Raw genomic sequence first — 25,261 nt, forward strand, 5'->3', positions numbered from 1 at the left:
AGACTTTACACTTAATTAATTAGACAAAATCCTCACAATTAATCAATGAATGAATCCATCGGCTAAATTTTCTGGCTCCGCCCCTGGTGAAAAGAAGAAAAACCTGAAACCACGAAAAAGAAAAAGGAAAAATCGACATAGTCGCCTCTCCTTGCACCACGTGTCGAGCTAAGCACATCAGGAAACAACTTTTTGTGAAGCGACATTGTGCCACTTGTTGTGCTGAGAGCGGCGTGTGGTAAAAACTTGAGGTACTCCTCTTAGGCTGCTTGTAATGCTAGTATCATAGCTAGTATCATGCATGTCAACTAGGCAATTTTGATGAAGTGTCATAGAATTTAATGAAGAAAGAGATGGTTGAGTATCATATCATGATACCGTATCATAATAAATGCTACACCACTATGTGTCCTGCATGGCAATAAATAAAGTACTACATGATACTCCCTCAATTTACTTATACAAAGCCACTATGAAATAAATATTTTGCGTCTATACAAGTCCACCAACAGCAATCGAGGCAAGAATTAATGACGTTTCTTCGTACTAGCAACTTGTTTAATACTTGCATGCATTCAGTCATAATAGCACTAGCTACTTTCTCCACTCAGCTTTCTTGCATGCATGCGATGTATTAATGATCATAGTAAACGAACAGAAAAGTTAAGTTGCAAAACATGTACTAAATTTTATCTTGATACCTGTAATTTGAGTTTGTGGCCTTGTATATAAAAATGGAGAAGGTACTATGCATTAGGGAGATAGTATTATACACTAGTATCATATGCATGATATTACTATATGATACTCCCCATTACAACCAGCCTTAAAGTAGCGATTTCGCTCTAAAAAAAATGTCTCGTCAAATATCCATAGCTTTCTTGCACGGATCGGATTGTGGTGGCTCCCGACGATCCCCCACTACGTCCGTCCATCACTTCCTTTTTTCACACCTAACTCGGGCTCGAACCGGCTCTCGCTGTCGGGTCATAGCAGGCGCGCTCGTGCCTGTCTCCTCCTCCTCCTACCCAACAAACGTGTCGCTAACCTCGGGACCACCCACACGGCTGGCCCGCCTCGGCGTCGGCGTCGGCGTGGCAGGCAGCCTTAATTAATCCCAGCCTAACCCTCCAATTATACCACCACCACCACTAATCTCATCCTCCCTCGCTCCCTCCCTCCCTCTATACAGTACGCTCGCGGCTCGCTCAGCTTTTGCCTCCTTCCCTTCCCCGCCGTCGCCGCTGCTTCCTCCCTCCCTCCACTCTGCCATATAAAAATGGCCCGCCGCGACACCTCACACTGACACTGCCTCGTCCCGACGAATCACGCGCACACATTCACACTGGGCTTGGACTCACCGCCGCTGCTGCCGCTTCCGGAGCTAGCAGACAGCAACGAAAGCTGGTTCCGGTGGATCCTCGCCGCCGCCGCCGCCGCAGCTAGTAAGCCGAGCGGAACTGGATCCGGCGCGGGAGCAGGAACCGCGCGCGCGCCGGGGCTGTCTCGAGGGAGAAGAAATGTAAGCCGCAGGTACTTCAAATTTGAGTTCCTTCCTCTGTTGCTGTTGTTTCCACCGGTGCGCTAGCTAGCAATCCGTAAAGCGGACGATTGTTTTTCCTTCTGGGTCATGGAGTTGTCCCTCTTGCTTGGCCCGTGGTCTACTGAACGGAGGCGTGCTCTCGAGGTTTCTCTGCTGGCTTTCTGCTTTGCCAGATCTGAGCGAGAGCCGTCGGCATGGCACGCGCGATCTTGTTCGGTTTCAGTCCAGAGCTTGCCTTTTTCTCCGCTGATTCGTTGGGACCCGGCCGCGACTGCGAGAGCCGCCGGCAGATCTGGAGCCTCGGCTGGCGCGGGCGCCATTAGATCCGCTTCTCCCCGCGCGCGCTGCTGCTCCTCCTACTATTAAAGGTTGCGACGAAAGAAATGGAAAGAGTTGCCATTTTTCCTCCCACGCTGAGCCGTACACGGTTGGTTTCTTTTCCCATCTCGGCTGCTGGCCCAGGTTGTACTTGGTACGCTGTGCATCATCATGGGCAACCCAATTCTCGCCATGTTATGTCACCAATGACAGTTATTTCTTCTTCTCCTACTGCCAAATTGATTACTGTAGTAAAGCGCACAGCTCATCTCATCTCAACCTTGGTTTCCCTTTTCCTGCCGGCGTCTAATAATAAACAAAATCAGAGTATCATCAAGCAATTGGAGAAAGTTTTTCTCTCTCGTCCTGGGCGTACTACTTGCTGAGCCATTATTGAGCCATGATGGGTTGCTCTATCCGAATGACCAATCGAATGCACCTTTGCTACAGTTTCGTTTTGTCCCTTCTCTCCAAATTTCATCATTTTATTTCAACGAGCAGAATGTGTATGCTTTACGTCATTTTGATGAAGAAATTATTATTCCCGAGCGTGTATTTCCAATGTATATGTAGTGCCGGCTACGAACTGATTGAGCAATTTCAAATCATGATGGACTTGTTTCTATCTTCTGCAGATACCGATTTGCACATCGATCAGTTGAATTACAGGCCATCTTGAGAGCTGGATAGTACTGAAAATGGGTGTATGGAGCTTCAAGAGGAAAGCTCTGATGTCGGGGCTTTGGTCTCAGCACCATCAAGGAACCTGTCATCCTCTTCCTCGACATTTGTTTCTGCCAACCAGTCACCTTTCTTCACACCACGGTCACTGTCTGCTCGTCGCCCAGAGCATGCTCATGTCCAGCACAATAACTCCCCAACTGGTATCGCGCTGAAAATCGGTGATATTCTTTCCACTGACACTCTGGTACAGCAGGGGCAGTTACCATCAGCCAACATAAGGTTATTGCTAGACGATGCTTCTCCTCCTCCCAGCCTTTGCACTTCAAGTAATTTTGGAACTCCAGCAATTGTCTATAACAATCCCAGCTTCATTTCCACCTTCAATGGCCCATACCAAGGTAGTTCGTCAGCGACTCCAACTAGCAATTGTGATCGTTCAACTCGAAAGGAGAAACAGAAGAGACAGGTGGGAGTATATCGGAAATCTTCGTCCTCTCAACCTACGCCATCAGCAGCTTCTGTCAGTAGGCTTCGGACCTATGATGTGTACATAGGGTTTCATGGCCGCAAGGCTTCACTGCTGAGGTTCACAAATTGGCTTCGTGCAGAACTTGAGATTCATGGAATCAGTTGCTTTGCTTCTGATCGGGCCAGGTGTCGGAATTCACACAGCCATGATGCTGTTGAGAGGGTAATGAATGCTTCCACATATGGAATTGTCATCCTTACAAAGAAGTCATTTGGCAATCCTTATACCATTGAGGAGCTCAGGAACTTCTTTGGCAAGAAAAATCTGATCCCTATATTCTTTGACTTGAGTGCTGCTGATTGCCTTGCCAGAGATATCATAGAGAAGAGAGGAGAACTGTGGGAAAAACATGGCGGTGAGCTGTGGATGTTATATGGTGGAATGGAGAATGAATGGAGGGAATCAGTTGATGCTCTTTCTCGGGTGGTAGATCTGCAGTTAGAAGCGAATGATACCAATTGGAGAGCCTCCATACTGCAAGCAGTTATCCTTTTGGCCACGAAATTAGGTAGGAGAAGTGTGGTTGATCGGGTGAATAGGTGGAGAGTGAGGGTGGAGAAAGATGAATTTCCTTTCCCTCGCAATGGTGATTTCGTTGGGAGGAAAAAGGAGCTCTCGGAGTTGGAGCTCATTTTGTTTGGTGATGTCAGTGGGGAAGGGGAAAAGAAGTATTTTGAGCTCAAGACAAAGCACAGAAGAAAAGGCCCTGTGAGTGGCTGGTCTGCTAACAATTATGAGCAACTAAATGCAGATACCATCAAGGGAAAGGAACCAGTTTTGTGGAAGGAGACTGAGGAAGGCATTGAGATGCAGAGACTGGGCACTCCACTGCAGCATGGCCGACAACCGAGAGTGAAGAATGGTGGGAGATATGGAAGGAAGAAAAAAACTAGGAAGATACTCTATGGAAAGGGCATTGCTTGCATATCAGGGGAATCTGGAATGGGCAAGACAGACTTGGCTTTGGAGTACGCATACAGGTTCTCCCAGAGATATAAGATGATTTTGTGGGTCAGAGGGGAGAGCAGATACATTCGACATAATTATTTATCTTTGCGGACTCATTTGGAAGTAGATTTAAGTGTTGATACTCGCTTGCATGAGAAAGGAAGTGACCGATGCTTTGAGGAGCAGGAAGAGGAAGCCATTGCCAAGATAAGACAAGAACTGATGCGGGACATACCGTATTTAGTTATCATTGATAATCTGGAGAGTGAGAAGGATTGGTGGGATAAGAGAGTCATAATGGACCTTCTCCCACAATTTGGTGGAGAGACTCACTTCATCATAACAACACGCCTTCCACGGGTGATGAACTTGGAGCCAATGAAGCTTTCTTATTTATCTGGTGCTGAGGCAATGACTTTGATGAAGGGGGCTGTCAAGGAATACCCGCTAATGGAAATTGATGCGCTCAAGGTCATTGAAGAAAAGCTTGGGAGGCTCACTCTTGGCCTAGGTATTGTTGGAGCTATACTCTCGGAGCTTCCAATTACTCCAAGTAGGCTTCTTGACACGTTGAATCGGCCATCGCCCATAAGAGATTTTTCTTGGAATGACAGAGAAGTAATCAGCTTGAAAAATCATGAAATCCTTGTTAGACTCCTGGATGTCTGCCTATCGATATTTGAGCACGCAGATGGCCCCAGGAGTCTGGCAATTCGTATGGTTCAAGTGAGTGGTTGGTTTGCACCATCTGCAGTTCCAATTCATATGTTGGCTCTGGCTGCACATAAAATCCCAAAGAAGCATCGGAGGGGTCCAAGGTGGAGGAAGTGGTGGCGAACACTAACTTGTGGCCTTGCAACTTCTAGGATGCAGAGATCTGAAGCTGAAGCAGCTGCAATGTTGATGAGATTTGGAATTGCCAGGTGCAGCGCAAAGTCTGAGTATATCCAGTTCCATGATATGATCAGGCTATATGCTCGCAAGCGAGGAGGCACAAGAACGGCTCAAGCTGCAGTCCAATCAGTGTACCTCCGAGGATCAATTAAACATTCTTCTGAGCACCTATGGGCTGCCTGCTTCATGGCTTTTGGATTTGGTTCTGATCCATTTCTGGTAGAACTGAGGCCATCTGAGTTGATGTTCTTCGTGAAGCAGATTGTCGTGCCACTTGCGATAAACACATTCATCACATATTCCCGATGCAATGCTGCGCTGGAGCTGCTACGCCTGTGCACGGACGCATTGGAGCGTGCAGCTGAATCCATGCTCTCCCATGCTGGCAAATGGAGGGAAACATCAATCTCCTGCTTTAGGCCAGTTCAGTCAGAAGCCCAGTACACCTATCTTTGGCAGGAGCTGGCTCTTCTGAAAGCTTCTGTACTAGAAACACGGGCAAAGCTGATGCTTCGAGGCGGACAGTACGGCATCGGGGATGACCTGATACGGAAGGCCATATTCATTCGCACTTCCATCTGCGGCGAGCACCACCCGGACACGGTCTCGGCTCGAGAAACCCTCAGTAAACTAACAAGGCTCCTTACAAATGTCCACCTTAGTTGATTCATATAGCTTAGGACTTCACCCATATATTCTTTTTAGTGTGGCTTTTTCATAATCGCCGTACAAATACCCCCAGAATATCAAATAACAAAGTATATTTGTCTTCATCATTTCACTTCTTTTTTCTTTTTGCTACTGTTACTAAATGTACCCTATCTTATTTCATCCCTGTTAGGACTCTCTTCAGGGTTCTACCAATATATGTTGGCTTTGGAGCAAGCCACTGTGTTGTTGTTACTAGATTGTACTAGTACTTCCAACTGCATGCACAGAAGACTTTGAATTGGTCCTTGTAAGTTCTGTCCTGTCTGATGATATGATGCCATGATTTTGTTCGAAACTGTGATCCGGTGCAGAATCGGCTCTGACGGGAGATGGATGTGGAATTGACGCATGAACTGTTTGCGTTTTTGCCGTGTCTGTTGATTTGAGCGCTGAGCATTGTTGCTGTGAATGATGCCTCTTGAGCTTGCACGGTCGTATGCTGCCACTGGAATTGGGTTGAGGAGAACATGTGGCCCCTGAACGTGCGCCATCCTGTTGTCCACTCAGCCCATGTTCCCTCTGATCAATGAATTTACAAATTTCATCTTATTTGTCCTATATTGGTGCAGTGGTGCTCACTTTTAGCATTGTATAGTTCGCAAAACTTAGTGACTGGTATTAAACTATCTAGAAATAATTTTATCTGAATGCTAGAGTGACCCACTAACATGGAGCCCTAGCTGCAGGCACATCACTACCTGTTTCTTTCGTGCAGTAGCTACCTGTTGCTGAAGGGCGGCTGGAGAAACATAAAAGATGTCAGATTCGTGAAATCTAGTGCTGAATTATGGGGTGAGCTAACAACAATAGCATATAACTTTTGAGAATTTACTTTCATAATTCTCTAGATGGCCAGGCCCTCTCTTGTTCCTAACCAACTCGTATAATTTCCAGAAGACAAGAATTAGTACCACATGAATTTTGTATTAAAAGGTGTTATACACGTTCAACAATATGCATCTTTTCTAAACCACAACCTCGAAGCATCTTTTCTAAACAGAGGCAAAAGATGTCTCATCGACTAATTAAGTAGTTGGACAAGAGTTTAACAAAAAAAAGGACTTTGCAAGGTTATTACTCTTCTGTCATGATTTGACCCAAATATTCCCCATCCGCAATGATCAAAAGACTTGCCTCTTTCTTGATGACATCAAGGAGGATGAATGGAGTAACGAAGCATAGTGAGTGAAAGCATTGCCCTTTCATGGATTCTTTGGCATGGTGAGTCCAGTGCAGGATCTGCTTTGATGATAGATGGTGTCGATTTGACACATGACCTATTTTCGTTTCGTTTTTGCCGTGTCGTTGGTTTAAGTGCTCAGCATTGTTGCTGTGATGTCTTTGTCTTTGCTTAGTCATATGCTGCCACTAGAATTAGGTGGAGAAGAACATGCGGCCCCTGAGCCTGCACCGTCCTGCTGTCCACTCGCCCATGTTCCTCTGATCAATGAATTTACAAAATTCATCTAATCATGGAGAATTTTACTGACCAGCTCATATGATCTCCGAACAAAGCACTAGCATCACACAAAATTTGTATTAAGGTGCTGCACGCATTGATCAGTACGCTACAACCTCAAATCATGTGATCAACCTCCATCTCCATTTAGTTTTCAAGGAGAGAGAGAGAGAGAGAGAGAGAGAGAGAGAGATATCACAAATGCCAAATAGTCACTGACGTTCAGTTGGACCAAGAAAGATGTTACACAGACAGGCGAAATGTCAAATCTGTCGAAATGATGTCAGGGAGGGAGAGAACACAGCAACAGTGCAGCAACAGGGACCTGGACCAGCAGCTTCATGGATGGGGATGCAACGGACTTGGATTAGCGGCAAGAAGAAACAGATGAGCTGCACCGCGCCGCAGCTCAGTCCATCGACAGTACAGGCAAGGAAAAAATAACAAGGAACAAGAACAGATGTCTCTCTCTCTCTCTCAGGTTCGTTACAGGGCTCGACGGCGTTATTCCATCTTCCGGCGAAGACGCGCGCGCTCACTTCATCTTGGCCTCCGTGAAGAGGACGTGCTTGTTGACGCGGGGGTCGTACTTCCTGAACTCGAGCTTCTCCGTGATCCGGCGAGGGTTCTTGCGCTTCACGTAGAAGAACCCCGTGCCGGCGGCCGACACGAGCCTGATGAAGATGGACGCCCGCTTCGCCTTCCCCATCCGACGAGATTTCCTCCTTGCCCCGGCGAAGATAAAGCTGGAGACGACTGATCAGAGCGCGGAGATCATTGTGATGCAGGGCCAGGAACCTCCCATTTTGGGATTAAAGCGAGGGAGAAGATCGGGAGAGAGGAGCGGCTTACGAGGTGGCGGGATTCGAGGATGAGGAGGGGCACACCGGATCGTCGCTTCCCTTTCCCGGTTCTTGGGGCGGCGCGGCGGCTAGGGTTCTAGCGGAGAAGCAGGAAATGGTGGTGGGGAGTGCGGTGTGCGGACGGGGAGGCTATACCTTCCGTGGGCTGGGCTGGGCTGTGGCGACTGACCTTCGTGTGATATTTTTGGGCTCCCAGCTCGAATAGCATTTTTTTCTCAAAAAAAAAAGCTCGAATAGCATTCACCGCTCAAAAAAAAAAGAAGCTCGAATAGCATTCTCTCTCAAAAAAAAAGAAGAAAAACTCGAATAGCAAACGAGTCGGCCCTCTTGCAGCAAGGCAACACAACGTGCAGTCGTTCTAGTTCTAGCCTAAAGAAAAGAACATTTCTTGGAGCCACGCTCACTACGATGAATTAGACCGTTTTGATTGATAAAAAAAACAAGACCATGGTCAAAATTTTCACCTGGCTTGTCACTTACTTCCTCCGTTCCGAATTACTTATCGCAGGTATGGATGTATCTAGATGTATTTTAGTTCTAGATACATCCATTTGTGCGACCAGTAATTTGGAACTGATGGAGTAGAAGTTACAGTAGATGATTACATTTGTGGACCCCTGCAAAAAAAAAAGATAACATTTGTGGAGGTGATAAGTTCTTTTGCCCACACCTTCACAAAATCATAAAAAAATGCATGCACGTAGACAAAACATCAATGTTTATGTTACTGTTCATCTAGGATCATTGGAGCTCGAGATCACATGAGTATCAATGATATTAAGTTATCACCTTTGAGATGGGCATCTCACACAACCTTTTTAAAAACCTTCAAGATTAATCTAACTTACGTTTGGTCTCTCGTAGTTTCACAAAAAACATTGTAAACAGTTGAAATGTCGATCTTGAAGAACATTAATTTAACTCTTAGTTATATTGGATCTTTGGTTGGAGATGGAGTCGCTTTCAGCGGTAAACATGGTGAATGAAAGAGAAACAGACCGGTCTGTCTATGCTTATTTGGTGGTGGAGATTAAACACTTTCGATCTCTTCATATGACTTGTATTGCTCATGTCAAGCATAGTCAAAATCTTGTTAGCGATTTCTTAGCTAAATTTGCTAGTAGGGAACATAGAACTGTAGTCTGGCTGGGCTCCGGCCCCCCAGAAGTCGTCGATCTTTGTAAGGTGGATTGTATGGTTGAGTAATACAAGTTTATACCCGCAAAAAAATATATTGGATCTTTGGTTCTTTTACCATTTGTCTTTATTCCAATTTGTTAGGTTCGGTGTCTACACTTTGTTTAGTTAATACATAGTTGCCTAAAAAAGAAGTAAACAAGCTAGCCACACTTAGCATGCGCATTAAGTGGTATCATCTTTCTCTAGAAAAACAACAACATATAGCTAAAATAAATAAACCCTCTATTAAGATAAGACTTGGAGCAATAGTTATTTTGTCGACATAGTATGTAATAAAAAATACCTATGATTACAGTGTTATAGTACCGCATAAGCTACTGAGTACAAGATTTGCCTCAACGAATCAAAACGTTCTTTTTCCTCACTCTTTATTACCTTTTTATCATATATTTTTACTGAAATAATACAAACAGCTTAGCAACGATACTGGTGCCAAGAAACTGCGGTAGCATATTGTGGGTTATCAGTGATTTGGTCTTGCCTATTTTATCGCTCAGCGCCAACATTTTACCGTTTATTTTTGCTTTTTCTCCACCGCTGATTACAACTAAGGTTCAACACAACGTAGTTTAACAATCGGTAACTGCAACAATACAAGCTCAAAAACTCAAAAAGGTAAAAGGTAAAAAGTATGACTGAAGGAAGGGTACAGAAACTGAGGAGAGTCATGAACCCGACGGAGATCAATGGTTAGAAATCTCAAATGCTGATCGCTTAAACAGTTAGTAGAAATCTCAAATGCTGATCAACGGAGTAGAAGCGTCCAAATCAAATAATCTCATACTGTACTAGGGAGCGCCATTGTCCGAACAGAGCCGCAGCCTGAGCAGTTTCAGTAAAAAAAGAATGAAATTTCATCAATTTCAGAAACAGAGGAACCCAATGCATATATGCGAGTTTGAAACGAAATTCATTCTAGTGCTTCATTAGGGGGTTGACTACAACCGAATTACAACACCTAGGTATAGACGCAATTCAGTTTGATCGTGACACGAGTTTAAATTGCCGACATAGCATGGACCAGATCAAGCTGAATTGTTCAAACTACCAAGTCCCAGCACAGAAAAACATTAGGTCAGTCAACAGGCACGTTCTATGCTAGTCAGCTTCATTTCTTCCAGATGTCATACTCTCCGCTCCGCCACTGGAAGTAGTAACTGGTTTCTCGTTCGAAATGAGGCTGACATGCCTATCATCTTCTGAAACTGAAACACTACAGGAGTTCACAGATCCCATATCAACTTGATGCTGCTGTCCATTTTCAGCTGTCTGAGAACAATAGGAAGATTCTTTATTGGCAGGAACTGAGCCAACTTCATCGTTCCCAGCAGCTGAATTCTCATCAGGGCATTCTGTCTTTACAATCTCCAGTCTTATGTCTGAAGAAGGCTCGTCAGGCCGACTATTTTCTCTGATCATGGTTGCTGGAGGAATCTCCACACAGATATTAAAGAGAGATGGAGCTTCTGATCGAGTAGTACTTGTTTCATCAGCTTGACAATCCATGGAAGTGGACGGATCTAGGTTTCCTGCAACTGAGGATCTCTGATCTCCAGGGTCAGATAATGCTTCATGATCAGCATTCAGTTCCACGTTGTCGTCGTCGTCATCCGAAGCACCATAAAGGCACTCGGTCGGTACAGTTTCCACATCTGCTTCCTGTGAAGATCCATGAGGTTCAACTCCGCTAGTAGTCGCTACAAGAGCATCCCTTCTCACAACATTGAATAAAATACCATTCTCAATCTTTTCCGGCTGCAGCAAGTCACCTTCAGGGACCATGATACTTGTGGAAAGACCAAATGGAGACCTAGGAACAGGAGTATCATGAGGATCGCAACCTGAATTGCCTGAGGTCCTACCAGGAGTAGCAGGCCCTGGATGGTTATCAACTGGCTCTCTACCAATTGGGTGACCAGCAAATAAGTTACTATTCGGTGTAACAATATCACCTTCGCTCCCCCTTGGTGAAATTGTTCTGAATTCTGTGTCAATCTCAAGGTTCTGAACAAAGCTGATGAATTTATTAGCTGAGGCTGTTCTCATGAGAGGGCCACCACTTCTCGTCCATGAGTTCAAGTCTATACTCTCAGATTCACTGTCACTGCTATCATGCATACTATGTTGGAGATGGTGATTTCTGTTAGATGGCCCAGCAGTCCCTCCAACTGCTTGATGGCTCGTAACAGTGGGAGATGTGAGCATTTCCTCATCGAGAGAACCAGTTGAATTTTCTCTTGCTATGAGATTCCATGATGGAATCCTTCTAGACGGACAGAGTCTAATTGTAGCACCATATCCTTGTGAAGCAGCTGCTCTTTCTGCACTTCTCTTCAGCCTACGCATGTGGTTCAGGAGGGCAACACATTCATCTAATGCAAGCTCAATAGCGCAGTTTGCCCTGATAGCAGAGAGCTTTTCCCAAGTGCATCGCCTACCCTGACTTGCGGCTTTCTGAAGCTCAGAATACGAAGGATTCTGTATGATCTTCGAATACTGATGATACATAGAGGAAAAGAACATTAGTCAGACTACTGATTAATGTGGTGAAAATTTGACATGCACACGAAAGAATGGATTAAGAAACATTCAAAACCTGAGCAAGTGTGGCTGGCATAACGATTGTCACATCACCTTCCCAATGTTGAGCAAACAACTTAGCTATTCCTCCTAATGGAAATCCAAGTTCCAGAACTTGATTGAACCTATGCTTAATTTCCATCTCAGCAAGTTCAGCAAGCTACATACAAAAAGGATCAGAAGATCATATTAGACAATTGAAAAATTACTTTACCACGTCAATATTGTTTACTTCACCACATCATTCCAGGGGATACTTTGGTAAAATGAATTACTTGGCCATACAGTTCAGCTAATATTTGCTGTCAAATATGCCTTGGTGAGCATAGTGCTATGCATTGCGATGCTACTAAGCCATCAAATGACACACATTACTGACAATGAAACATCAAGAAATATAAGCAAAGGAAACATCCTTATGTTCGCATTAATGGGAAGCATGGTCACATCGAAATTGCTCTGAAATCAGACAGAGACTAAGCAAATAATAGAAATAAAGACTATGGAGAAAGCATTTCACGTACCTTTGCAGCAAAGCTGCCTCCGTAAGCCCTGATGATCTCCTTTAGTCTCAGTAATGGAGCAATGTGAGGATTGGCTTGGCTTACTATGAAGTGATTTACGTTGAATAATTCCTTCAATTGCTTCATGGGTAAATCACTTTCTAAGCTGCCATCTCTCCAGCGCCGTGTAGCAGCGTCAGCTCGTTCCTCCACACCCAACAAGAATGGAGCATGAAAAGGAACTGTTTCTCCGAATCTATCTTTGGCCATCAACTCCTGGGCCTCAAAAAGTCCAGGAAAAGCACAGGAAGCAGTTACTGCACTCCAAATGAGAACATGAGGTGATGTCAAATAGTTCAGGCATCGTGGTGGCTCATGTTTTCTTGGAGAACACACAGTAACAACGAGAACCCGGCCAGTCATGTCATATGCCTCTTGAAATGTCAAATTGCTTGTAAGATTTCTCAACTGCGTCTGCAAGTGCCTAATGTCATGAACCGCTCCATGCGTCAAAATTCTTTTAAATACAGGAAAGATCCCACCCATCTGGTCAAAGAATTTCAAGGAATGCCACTCCTCAAAAAAACTCTCTAGTTCTGGCCATGACCGTGTGGCTACAATAGCACACATTATTGCGCCAACGCTTGATCCTGAAATAATCCTAGGTAGAAGCTTATGCTCTACCAAGGTTTTCACAACACCCACATGAAAAGAGCCAAATGAAGCACCTCCACTTAGCAGTAGGGCCGATCTACCAAAGGCATGTCTTGTCTCATGCATAAATGCCAGTTTCTCTTCAAGGGGTAACTCGTCCGAATCAGAATTGCAAATCATTTTCAGTTGAGTAGATACCTCCTCAATGTACTCCTTGATGGTTTTAGGCACCTAGTAGATCATTAACAATAAACATTTCAGTGACACTAGAATGTATATACATATATTGACATAATGTGAACGAATCGTCTGACAAACCAAACAGACTTATTATTCATGATTAACTTGTCAAATAATACATGGACCAAGTTAAAGTTTTACCCAACTGGAATTACAGACACTGCAAATTTCGAGTCCTTTGACTACGGGAAAGGGGAGACAATTCTAATACTCCGGCAACAACCAGTACTATGATCAAAGCGAAAGCAAGGATCAGGTGGCATAAAAAATTGTGGGCAGATGGGCAGCGCAGTACCTGCAGCCTCAACTTGTGGAGCTCGGGGTTGCACATGTTACCAAGGTTCCTGAGCAGATCGGCGCGCATGCAGAAGACGATGTCCCTGAGCGAGCCCTCCTGACGGCGGTGCCTGAGCTCACGGAGCTTGTTGCGCACGAGCTCCTCGTCGTAGAGGTCGGCGTCGGTGGCGCGGCGCGGCGTCTCCCGCTCGAGCATCCGCGCGGCGTGCGCCCACTCCTCGTAGGTGAGCGCGGCGCGCATCATGTTCCGCCAGAACTTGCGGCGGTAGGCGGACTGCACCCGCGCGCGCACCCCGGCGCGGCCCCCGCGGCCGCGCAGCAGCAGCGCGACGGCGCAGACGGCGAGCAGGATCCCCCGCGTGTTGTGGCGCGGGTGCAGCCAGGCCGCCGCCAGCGGCGCCGCGGCGCGCAGCGCGGCGGCGAGGCGGTGCCGCAGCCGCGCCAGCGAGCCGCAGAGGAGCACGCGCAGCGCGAGCGCGCGCCCCGCCGCCGTGGACGGGCCGATCGCGAACGCCCCCACGCGCGCCTCGTTGGTGATGACGTCCATGGGCGGCGGACGGCGTGGCAGGAGGGAGAGGGCACTGGGTCACCGCCGCGGCCTTGGATCGGAGCAGGGCCGGGCCAAGCTAGGGGACGCGGAATAGAAGGCGAGCGGTGGGGCTTGGCTGCACGCACCTGCAGGCGCGGGCATGGCGTGCTGGGATCTGGGAATGGGCAGACGGAGGGGATCAGAGGAAGGAGGAGGAGTCGAGCTGGGCTTCTTCTTCTCCCTCCCGTGCCGTGCCGTGGATGGGACAAATGCGGCGTCCCGGTCAGGTCAGTCGGGGAAGGAGATAAGGGGGAAGGGAGCGCGACGTACAAGCCAAACTAACTGCGACAGAGGGAGGCCGCCATGTTTCGCGGTTATGTTTATCTCCCGCGCCGACGATGGCCGCGTCATTCATTTCAGCTTGACTCCTCGCCGTTGTGGATCGAGGACGGGGAGAGGGGAGCGGGACCGCGTGACGTGCGCCAATCTGGATATGGTAGACGAGGGGGGATGGCGACGGGCGGTGGCTCCCCTCGGTCGGTGTGCCGGTTTGGACTTTGGAGCCACGAGCGGCCGAGTTTGCGCGGCCGGCCTCTCCACGTGGGGGTGTCGAGCGTTTTCACCGTGGTTTGTGGCTTTGGGTCAACGTAGCTGCCATCTTCGTCTGACCGAAATAGGGCGCATTTTCGGAACTGCAAGGGTGACATTAAGACCAACTCACCCCTAACGGACCGTCCGGTTTGACCTGTTTTCGTTCGTTTGGGATGGCAATGAGGCCGTTCATGTCCGTTTGAGGCTATTGGGCGGTCGGTGCGTCCAACGCGCGGCCACACTTTAAATCATGTCTGGGATAGACGTGATTAAAAAACGTAAAAACTAAAAAAAAATGCCAAAAAATAAAATAAACACAAACATAAAAATATAAAGAATAATTAAACATCACGGCCACAAAACGACCTAATTCCATAATTCACATAGACATAATTAACATAAAAAAAGAAATTTGTCGCCCGCGCGCTCCTGCCCGTCGATGCCGTGGTTGTGGCCGTCTTCTCAGTGGCCGCCGTTTTCGTCGTCGCTGACGAGGTCGACGTAGGCCGGCGCCGTCCAGAGGTGGGATGGCGGTGCCTGGTACACGGGGGCGGGCTGGAAGGCGGGAGGTGCCTGCACCACCTCCTCTTGTGGCGACGCCTCCCGCTCCGGTGACTGCGGCAGCGTGGGGCACCAGTTCACGCCTCCCACGGCGTCGGCCATCTCCGGAGCCGTGCACGACCAGCTCCACTGCTGGCCCACCAGGCTCGGGTGGAACGCGACCACGGGCTCCTTCTCCAGCACCTCCTCCCTCTGTGGCGCTTCCTCCACCACCTGCACCATCTCCAGCTCGGGGAAGGCAACGTCGTCGGTGGCAGAGAGGGCCATCATGGTCTCCAGGCCCTCTAATGTAGGGTGGAACCCTAGATGACCGATCTTTCATGAAAGGAGCGGATCCCGCGATGAACACGAAGAACGTGAGGAGAAATCACGAAGGGAACACACAGGAGAAACACTCACACCAACAAGATTCGGTCACACATGTGCTAGATCCTCGAAACATAAAGAGATACACGATTCGAATCAAACAAAGGACGATACGTAGGTAACGGGTTCTTCTCTGTGAGGAGGTCTTGAGGTCTTCTCGTTAGGGGTCATGAATCCAAGTGGATCTTCTCTGAGGAGGTGACGGTCTCTCTCGGTGGAGTAGATCCGGATGGATGAGCGAGACTCTATCTCACATATGAGCTATCACAATGCTAACCCCCGAAAGAAGGAGGAGGAGGAGTATATATAGTCTAGGGGGTCGAAGGGGTACATGGGCCTCGGCCCTACACTGTGCGCAGACAGGGGAGGCCGGACGTCCGGGCGTCGGGCCGGATGTCCGGGCGCTCACGAGACGCCGGATGTCCGGGCTTTCGGGCCGGATGTCTGGGCTGGCTTGGCAGCATCCTGATGCTCTCTGGATAGGGCTGGTCCGGATGTTCGGGCGTCAGGCCGGATGTCCGGGACTTCGCGAGGGGCCGGATGTAAGGGGTCGTGGCCGGATGTTCGGGTTGTTGGGGCCAATTTGGTTGCTCTCTGGATAGCAAGGGTCGGATTTCCAGGCGTTGGGGCCAGATGTCCGGGTTGGGCCGGGTGTCCGGGGCCTGTAGGTACTCGGCGACTGCTGTGGTTGATGCTCCAAGGGCCGGAAGTCCGGGGTCATGGCCGGATGTCCGGGTCCTGGGAGCTGTTCTTGACTCCTTCCGTTGGTTCTCTTCATTCGTGAACTTGGGGACTTGTCCGTCTCCATGTGCATCTTCGGAAGGGTCCTCTTGGTACCTAATCATGCACAACATTTCGGACTTAGGTAGTAGCCATGTCTCGCGTGGATCATATGTGATATCACTACGGAAGTCACCTCGGTCTCGAGAGCTCTAGCTCGTGCTCGTGTCATAGGTCCTCTTGGCACTTGGTGAGACGAATGGGGATGAACGTAGGATGCTCCGCATCATCTCCCCTCCTTTGGGAAAGATCCGACGTCGGATTGAAATCTTCATCACCATGGTAGGGAGAGAGATCTTTGACATTGAAGATGTCGCTCACGGAGTACTTGTCTTGTGGGATGTCGATCTTGTAGGCGGTGTTGTTGTTGTTGTTGTTGTTGTTGTTGTTGTTGTTGTTGTTGTTGTAGCGTTCAAGCACCTTGAAGGGTCCATCTGCTCGTGGTAGAAGTTTGGGCTTGCGTTCATTGGGGAAGCGGTCCTTGTGAAGGTGTAGCCACACAAGATCTCCAATGTTGAATACCATGGAGTGCTTGTTGATGTTGAGCTTGGTCGCAAGTCATTGTACTTGGCGCTCGATGGTGTGCCTTGTATCTTCATGCATCTTCTTGAGGTAGTTGACTCGGGCACTCCCGTCCATGTTGGTGCGCTCTTGTAGTGGTAGAGGAAGAATGTCCAATGGGGACAACGGATTGAAACCGTAGACGACCTCGAAGGGGGACTTGCCGGTAGTCGAATGTCTTGTGCGGTTGTAGGCGTACTCGGTGATGGGTAGGCACTCCTCCCACTCCTTGATGTTCGTCTTTATCAACACGCGTAGAGTGGAGAGCGTCCGGTTCGTGACCTCCGTTTGACCGTCAGTATGAGGATGGTATGCCGAAGAGAACAAGAGCTTGATTCCGAGCTTGGCGCATAAGGTCTTTCAAAAGTAACTCAAGAACTTGACGCCGCGGTCCGAGACAATCGTCTTGGGCACTCCATGGAGACACAATATTTCCCTACAAAAGAGATTTGCAACATGTGAAGCATCATCTATCTTGTTGCATGTAATGAAATGTGCCATCTTAGAGAATCGGTCAACAACAAAAACACGGAATCTTTGCCATTTCTAGTTCTAGGCAAACCAAGCACAAAATCCATACTAATATCTTCCCATGGGTGATATGGAATAGGAAGTGGCATATAAAGGCCATGAGATTGAGCTTTAGACTTAGCTTTGCGACATGTAGAGCATCAGTTGGTGAAACGTGAGACATCGCGGAACATCTTGGGCCAAAAATAGTTCTTGGAGAGCGTAGAAAATGTCTTGTCGCGTCCAAAGTGTCCCATTAGTCCTCCTCCATGAGATTCTTGCAAAAGTAACAAACTAAGAGAAGACTCGGGGATGCATAGTTTGTTAGATCTCATAAGATAATCATCTTTGAATTGTAATAGCGTTCCCAAGATGTATGCGTCAAACATTTGGCATATGGAATAGCAAAAGTAGGATCATGCGCATACAAGTCTTTTATGTGCTCAAAGCCAATGCCATTCAATTCAAGTTTGGTGACAAGCATGCATATGCGGGAAAGAGCGTCTGTCACAACATTTTCCTTACCTTTAATGTATTTGATGACATAAGGAAATGACTAAATGAACTCACTCCGTTTAGCATGACACTTGTTCAACTTAGTTTGACCCTTAAGGTATTTAAGCGTTTCATGGTCGGTATGGATGACAAATTCATGAGGGCGAAGATAATGTTCCCATTCATGCAAAACTCACACTAAAGCATATAGCTCTTTGTCATAGATGGGGTAATTGAGTTGAGCTCCAGAAAGTTTTTCACTAAAGTAAGCTATGTGGTGCTTCTCTTGCGTTAACAAACCTCCTATGCCATTACCACTAGCATCGCAATGAATTTCAAAGGGTTTTTCAAAGTTTGGTAATGCAAGCACGGGAGCATGAGTAAGCAAATTCTTAAGCTCATTAAATGCGTGATACGTCTCTAACATATCTACTTTTCCTAACGCTTTCCTCTTGTTTTGGACTCTAATTTTCATTATTTGAATGAAACTAACCCCAGACTGACGTTGTTTTTAGCAGAACTACCATGGTGTTGTTTTTGTGCAGAAATAAAAGTTCTCAGAATGGAATGAAACTTTGCGAGGAATTTTTATACAATAAACAAGAATTTCTGGAGTCAAGACCTACCATAGAGGGGCACCTAGGTGGGAACAACCCACCAGGGCACGCCCCCCTCTCCTGGCGCGCCCAGAAAAAAATCAGGGAGAAAGAATTATCGCGATCCACGACACAGAACCGTCGTCACCTCCTGTTCTTCATCGGGAGGCCAGATCTGGAGTCCGTTTGGGAGGGGGGTCTTCATTCTTTGTCATCACCAACCCTTCTCCATAGCCAATTCCATGATGCTCCCCACCGGGAGTGAGTAATTCCTTCGTAGGCTCGCTGGTCGGTGAGGAGTTGGATGAGATTCATCATGTAATCGAGTTAGTTTTGTTAGGGCTGGATCCCTAGTATCACTATGTTCTAAGATTGATGTTGCTATGACTTTGCCATGCTTAATGCTTGTCACTCTGGGCCTGGGTGCCATGATTTCAGATCTGAACCTTTTATGTTATCACCATTATATCCATGTTCTAGATCCGATCTTGCAAGTTATAGTCACCTACTATGTGTTATGATCTGGAAACCCCGAAGTGACAATAGTCGGGACCACTCCCGGTGATGACCGTAGTTTGAGGAGTTCATGTATTCACCATGTGTTAATGCTTTGTTCCGGTTCTCTATTAAAAGGATGCCTTAATATCCCTTAGTTTCCAATAGGACCCCGCTGCCACGGGAGGGTAGGACAAAAGATGTCATGCAAGTTCTTTCCATAAGCACGCATGACTATTTACGGAATACATGCCTACATTATATTGATGAATTGGAGCTAGTGCCGTATCGCCCTAGGTTATAACTATCTCATGATGAATATCATCCAACAAGTCACCGATCCAATGCCTATGAATTTATCTTATATTGTTCTTGCTAAGTTACTACTACTATCATTACTGTTGCACTTGTTACAAAACTACTGCTATCACTATTATCATTACCATTGCTACTGCTACTATTATCAAAACTATCATATTACTTTGCTACTGATCACGTTGCTGTAGATAATTAATCTCCAGGTGTGGTTGAATTGACAACTCAGCTGCTAATACCTTCAAATATTCTTTGGCTCCCCTTGTGTCGAATCTATAAATTGAAGGAAGTATGCCCTAGAGGCAATAATAAAGTTGTTATTTATATTTCCTTATATCATGATAATTTTTTATTATTCATGCTAGAATTTTATTAACCGGAAACTTAGTACATGTGTGAATACATAGACAAACAGAGTGTCCCTAGTATGCCTCTACTTGACTAGCTCGTTAATCAAAGATGGTTAAGTTTCCTAGCCATAGACACGTGTTGTCATTTGATGAACGGGATCACATCATTAGAGAATGATGTGATGGACAAGACCCATCCGTTAGCTTAGCACTATGATCGTTTAGTTTATTGCCATTGCTTTCTTCATGACTTATACATGTTCCTATGACTATGAGATTATGCAACTCCCGAATACCGGAGGAACACTTAGTGTGCTATCAAACGTCACAACGTAACTGGGTGATTATAAAGATTCTCTACAGGTGTCTCTGATGGTGTTTGTTGAGTTGGCATAGATCGAGATTAGGATTTGTCACTCCGAGTATCGGAGAGGTATCTCTGGGCCCTCTCCGTAATGCCCATCACTATAAACCTTGCAAGCAAAGTGACTAATGAGTTAGTTGCGGGATGAGCATTACGAAACGAGTAAAGAGACTTGCCGATAACGAGATTGAACTAGGTATGATGATACCGATGATCAAATCTCGGGCAAGTAACACACCGATGACAAAGGGAACAACATATGTTGTTATGCGGTTTGACTGATAAAGATCTTTGTAGAATATGTAGGAACCAATATGAGCATCCAAGTTTCGCTATTGGTTATTGACCGTAGATGTGTCTTGGTCATGTCTACATAGTTCTCGAACCCATAGGATCCGCACGCTTAACGTTCAATGACGGCTTATATTATGAGTTATGAGATTTGATGACCGAAGTTTGTTCGGAGTCCCGGATGAGATCACGGACATGACGAGGAGTTTCAGAATGGTCGAGACATAAAGATTGATATATTGGAAGGTTATATTCGTACACCGGAATGGTTCTGAAGTGTTTCGGGTATTTTCCAGAGTACCGGGAGGTTACCGGAACCCCCCGGGAGAGTAATGGGCCTTAATGGGCTTTAGGGGAAAGGAGAGAGGGGCCTCAAGGGGTGGTCGCGCGCCCCCCCATGGGCTGGTCCGAATTGCACTAGGAGGGGGGCGCCCCCCTCCTTCCTTCTCCCATCATTCCCCTTCCCTCCTTCTCCTAGTTGGAATAGGTAAGGGGGGGGGGGGGTGAATCCTACTTGGACCAGGAGTCCAAGTAGGACTCTTCCCTATGGCGCGCCCCCTATGGTCGGCCTCCTCTCCTCCCCCCTTTATATACGTGGAAGGGGGGCACCCCAAAGACACACCAAAGATTCTCTTAGCCGTGTGTGGTGCCCCCCTCTACAGAAACACATCTCGGTCATATCATCGTAGTGCTTAGTGTCGGTGTCAAAACCGGCAGATCTCAGGTAGGGGGTCCCGAACTATGCGTCTAAGGATCGAAGGTAACAGGAGACAGGGTGAAAATGCAACTATCCCTGGGTGGTTTTGGTAATTCCTAACAACATATAGCTTATTGAGCTAATGCTATTCCAAGATGAATGTTTCAAGAAAGCTCAATGGTTGGCATGGCATGGGTTAGAAATTGGACCCTTCAAAATGCTAAGGATAAAAGATTGGCTCAAGCTCAAAGCACAAGACTCTACATTTTTCTATTTTAGTGATCCAAGATCACATTGAGTCTATAGGAAAAGCCAATACTATTAAGAAGGGATGAGGTGTTGCTTAATGAGGTGCTTGCTCAAAATGCTTAGTGATATGCTCCAAAACCCTCGACTATTTTCTCATATCCACATATGTCCCACACCAAATATCCAACTCGGCCCCACCGATTCTTTCTATCCGGCGCCACCGAGTTCAGTTGACATAGCCACTGATAGGGATCTCGGTCTCACCGAGATGGGATTGTAATCTCTTTGTTTCCCTTCGTAACACTTCGGTCCAACCGAGATGAGCGATCGGTCCCACCGAGATTGCAATGTAAACTCTCTGTTTCCCTTTCGTAACACTTCGGTCCAACCGAGATGAGCGAATCGGTCCCACAGAGTTTGCCTGACCAACTCTCTGTTAGTCCATTAGCAAAATCGGTCTCACCGAGTTTGTGTAATTGGTCTCACCAAGATTACGTTATGCGCTAACCCTAACGAAATTGGTCCCACCGAGTTGACATGTCGGTCCCACTGAGAATCCTAACGTTCACATTTTGAACTAAATCGGTCTGACCGAGTTTCATGATTCGGTCCCACCGAGTTTGGTGATTTGTGTGTAATGGTTAGATTTTGTGTGGAGGCTATAAATACCCCTCCACCCACTCTTCATTCAAGGAGAGAGCCATCAGAACATGCCTACACTTCCAATACATATTTTCTGAGAGAGAACCACCTACACTTGTGTTGAGGTCAAGATATTCCATTCCAACCACATAAATCTTGATCTCTAGCCTTCCCCAAGTTGCTTTCCACTCAAATCTTCTTTCTACCAAATCCAATCCTATGAGAGAGAGTTGAGTGTTGGTGAGACTATCATTTGAAGCACAAGAGCAAGGAGTTCATCATCAACACACCATTTGTTACTTCTTGGAGAGTGGTGTCTCATAGATTGGCTAGGTGTCACTTGGGAGCCTCCGACAAGATTGTGGAGTTGAACCAAGGAGTTTGTAAGGTCAAGGAGATCGCCTACTTCGTGAAGATCTACCCTAGTGAGGCAAGTCCTTCGTGGGTGACGGCCATGGTGGGATAGACAAGGTTGCTTCTTCGTGGACCCTTCATGGGTGGAGCCCTCCGTGGACTCGCGCAACCGTTACCCTTCGTGGGTTAAAGTCTCCATCAATGTGGATGTACGATAGCACCACCTATCGGGACCACGCCAAAAATCTCCGTGTCAACATTGCGTTTTCTCCCTCAAACTTCTCCCTTTACCTTCATATGCAATTGTTTTACATTCCGCTGCTATACTCTTAGAATTGCATGTGTAGGTTGATTACTTGTTTGTGCTAAGTTGCTAAAATCTGCCAAGAACTAAAATTGGGAAAAGCTAGATTTTTATTTGGTCAAGTAGTCTAATCACCCCCCTCTAGACATATTTTCGATCCTACAAGTGGTATCAGAGCTTTGGTATCCATTTGCTTTGATTTCCATAGCTTTTGGTGGTCATAGCCTTGGTTTCACAACCTAGGAGAGTATGGCGTCTAGCGAGGGAAATTACCACCGTAGTGGTCCTTAGCTTGATGGTACAAATTTTGCTAGTTGGAAGCATAAGATGAAAATGCATATTCTTGGACATAAGCCCGCCGTTTGGGCTATTGTGTGTGTTGGCTTGCAAGGTGAATTCTTTGATGGGAGAGAACCAAACTGTGAAGCTACCGCAGAAGAGTTGAAGATGCTACAATACAATGCTCAAGCTTGTGATATTCTCTTCAACGGATTGTGCCCCGAAGAATTCAACAAAATCAGCCGTCTTGAGAATGCAAAGGAAATTTGGGATACTTTGATTGATATGCACGTAGGTACCGACTCCGTCAAGGAATCCAAATTGGATGTGCTTCAAAGTCAACTTGACAAGTTCAAAATGAAGGATGGTGAAGGTGTCGCTGAAATGTATTCTAGGCTTGCTCTCATCACAAATGAGATTGCCGGCTTAGGAAGTGAAGAGATGACCGACAAATTCATCATCAAGAAGATCCTAAGAGCCTTGGATGGAAAATATGATACCGTGTGCTCATTGATCCAAATGATGCCCAATTACAAAGATCTCAAGCCAACGGAAGTCATTGGAAGAATTGTTGCTCATGAGATGTCACTCAAGGATAAGGAAGAGCTTCACAACAAGTCAAGTGGTGCTTACAAAGCCTCATGTGATGCTCCCACATCATCAAGCGAGAAACAAACCTTCAATGAAGAATTGAGCCTAATGGTAAAGAACTTCAACAAGTTCTACAAGAGTAGAAGCAAAGAAAGAAGTTCCAAGTCAAGGTCCTACAATGACAAAAGATCTTCTAGTCGTGAGCGTAATTGCTACAATTGTGGAAGACCCGGACACTACTCCAATGAGTGTACGGCTCCCTATAAAAGAAGAGAATATTCTCCCAAAAGAAGAAGTAGAAGAGAAGAATCACCACCAAGAGAAAGGAGGAGTAGAGATGATCGTTATGAACGAAAACCCTCTCGGAGAAGCAAAGATTCGGAAAGGAAAGAAAAGTCATCAAGGAGCTACACAAAAAGAAGACATCAAGCCCATGTTGGTGAATGGGTATCCGACTCCGACTCCGACAATCACTCCGAAAGAAGTTATCACTCCGACTCCGAATATACTCAAGATGAAGGTGTTGCCGGTCTAGCACTTCTGTCAACCAATTCCTACGACATATTTGACTCACCAAATGAAGGAATTGGAAGGTGCTTCATGGCCAAAGGTCCAAAGGTAACACATCCCTAGTATGTTGATTTCAATAGTGATGAAGATGATTTGCTAGGTGATGATGAATTACTTGTTGACAACTCTAGTGATGAATACTGTGATGAAACGTCAATTAATCATGCTAATCAAGATAAAACGAATGATGATGATAAGAAGGAGATTGAGCGTCTAACTAAAGAACTAAACACTCTTAAGTTAGCTCATGAAACTACCTTGGAAAATCATCGAGAACTTTTAAAGACTCATGATAAGCTATGCTTTGAAAAGCTCAACCTTGAGCAAGAGCATGAGTTTTTAAAGGAAATCAATGATGATCTTCGCAAGAAAAGTTCTTCCTACATTGCCAACCATTTACTCTTGTCTACTTACATGCCACAAGTTAAATCTAGCAACATGAGCTAGAAAGATTCTTCATCTAGTAGTAACAACAATCATGCTAAATCCAATATTGTTGCTTCTAGTAGTTCTCTTGATTCCACTAATGATTCTCTTAGCCAAGTTACACTTGAACAAGAAAATAGCTTATTGAAGGGAATTATGGAGAAAGGTATTTACAAGAGCCTTGTCGGGAGTAAGCAATTTGAGGAAATTGTACACAAGCAAGGAAGACACTGGAAGAATCAAGGTGTTGGTTTTGAACGAAAGTTCAATGCCAATGGAGTTGAGTGGGAAGAAGATCAATACCCCAAGACGAAGTTTGTTCCTCAACAAGATAAGTATGATCCTACTTCTTTCAAAGGAACACAATCTCAAGATGATCTTCCACCACAAGACCACAAGCAAAAAGGCAAGGACAAGCTTCAAGAGGAGATTGATGCATTTGAAGAAGCACCCAAGGCCTTGGTCAAGTGGGTTCCCAAGACCACATCAAGTTCTACTTCATCAAGTACAACTACAACTCCAAGGGTTCCCATCAAGATGGTGTGGATCCAGAAGAAGAACTAGAGAGTTCTTGAGGGTGACTCCGCCAACATACTTCACTCTTATCATTTTGGCGAGGACAAGTGCAAACAACTTCCATATCTTACACTAGTTCAAGGAGTCACAAACCCTCTTGTTGGTAAGACAAGGGACAAGGTAACCTAATGCTTTCATGGACATCATCTTGTGTATGCATCACTCTATGTCTATGGATATCCTTGTTTGTTCCTCGTGGGACTAACCCGTGTAGGTATTGAAAGTGCAACTCACTCCAAAGGATTGCTCCAAAGGATGTACATCAACTTTGAGCATCTACATCTTCAACACCTACATGAAGTCATCATCGACAAAACCCAAAGTTAGTTCATCCCTCTTAGGGGGG

At 46.2% G+C, this 25,261-nt stretch overlaps 3 protein-coding genes across 4 annotated transcripts; 1 reads left to right on the forward strand and 2 right to left on the reverse strand.

Annotated features, from left to right (window-relative positions):
- The first annotated feature begins 1,143 nt into the window (after positions 1-1,143).
- LOC125527938 (Disease resistance protein (TIR-NBS class)) lies at positions 1,144-5,882 on the forward strand. 2 transcript variants are annotated; one of them, XM_048692437.2, is made up of 2 exons: positions 1,144-1,533; positions 2,497-5,882. In XM_048692437.2, exon 2 carries the CDS (start codon positions 2,568-2,570, stop codon positions 5,580-5,582), a length of 3,015 nt encoding a protein of 1,004 aa, XP_048548394.1. In that variant the 5' UTR covers positions 1,144-1,533; positions 2,497-2,567; the 3' UTR covers positions 5,583-5,882. The 2 variants fall into 2 exon arrangements, with proteins under 2 accessions (XP_048548394.1, XP_048548395.1); XM_048692438.2 differs by having other exon boundaries at positions 1,144-1,522.
- Positions 5,883-7,428: 1,546 nt separating this feature from the next.
- On the reverse strand, positions 7,429-7,795 carry LOC125527940 (uncharacterized). Its single transcript, XM_048692440.2, has one exon. The coding sequence runs from the start codon at positions 7,793-7,795 to the stop codon at positions 7,622-7,624; it is 174 nt and encodes a 57-aa protein (XP_048548397.1). The 3' UTR covers positions 7,429-7,621.
- LOC125544852 (triacylglycerol lipase SDP1) lies at positions 7,429-14,454 on the reverse strand. Its single transcript, XM_087547580.1, has 5 exons — positions 13,422-14,454; positions 12,254-13,117; positions 11,746-11,889; positions 7,939-11,645; positions 7,429-7,842 (listed from the first exon to the last, which is right to left on the reverse strand). Exons 1-4 carry the CDS (start codon positions 13,968-13,970, stop codon positions 10,248-10,250), a joined length of 2,955 nt encoding a protein of 984 aa, XP_087403706.1. The 5' UTR covers positions 13,971-14,454; the 3' UTR covers positions 7,429-7,842; positions 7,939-10,247.
- Between the last annotated feature and the right edge of the window lie 10,807 nt (positions 14,455-25,261).

The sequence above is a fragment of the Triticum urartu genome, chromosome 3A (genome assembly GCF_056163025.1).
Source record: "Triticum urartu cultivar PI428250 chromosome 3A, HENAU_Tu73, whole genome shotgun sequence".
Classification (NCBI taxonomy): domain Eukaryota; kingdom Viridiplantae; phylum Streptophyta; class Magnoliopsida; order Poales; family Poaceae; genus Triticum; species Triticum urartu.

Bases quoted from the DNA above. Each gene is read 5' to 3' on its own strand.
- LOC125527938 (XM_048692437.2), top strand. From the start codon at position 2,568: ATGGAGCTTCAAGAGGAAAGCTCTGATGTCGGGGCTTTGGTCTCAGCA.
- LOC125527940 (XM_048692440.2), bottom strand. From the start codon at position 7,795: ATGGGGAAGGCGAAGCGGGCGTCCATCTTCATCAGGCTCGTGTCGGCC.
- LOC125544852 (XM_087547580.1), bottom strand. From the start codon at position 13,970: ATGGACGTCATCACCAACGAGGCGCGCGTGGGGGCGTTCGCGATCGGC. The intron at 13,118-13,421 runs GTACTGCGCTGC...ATGATCTACTAG, and splicing joins TCCACAAGTTGAGGCTGCAG to GTGCCTAAAACCATCAAGGA. The intron at 11,890-12,253 runs GTACGTGAAATG...TTTTGTATGTAG, and splicing joins GAGGCAGCTTTGCTGCAAAG to CTTGCTGAACTTGCTGAGAT.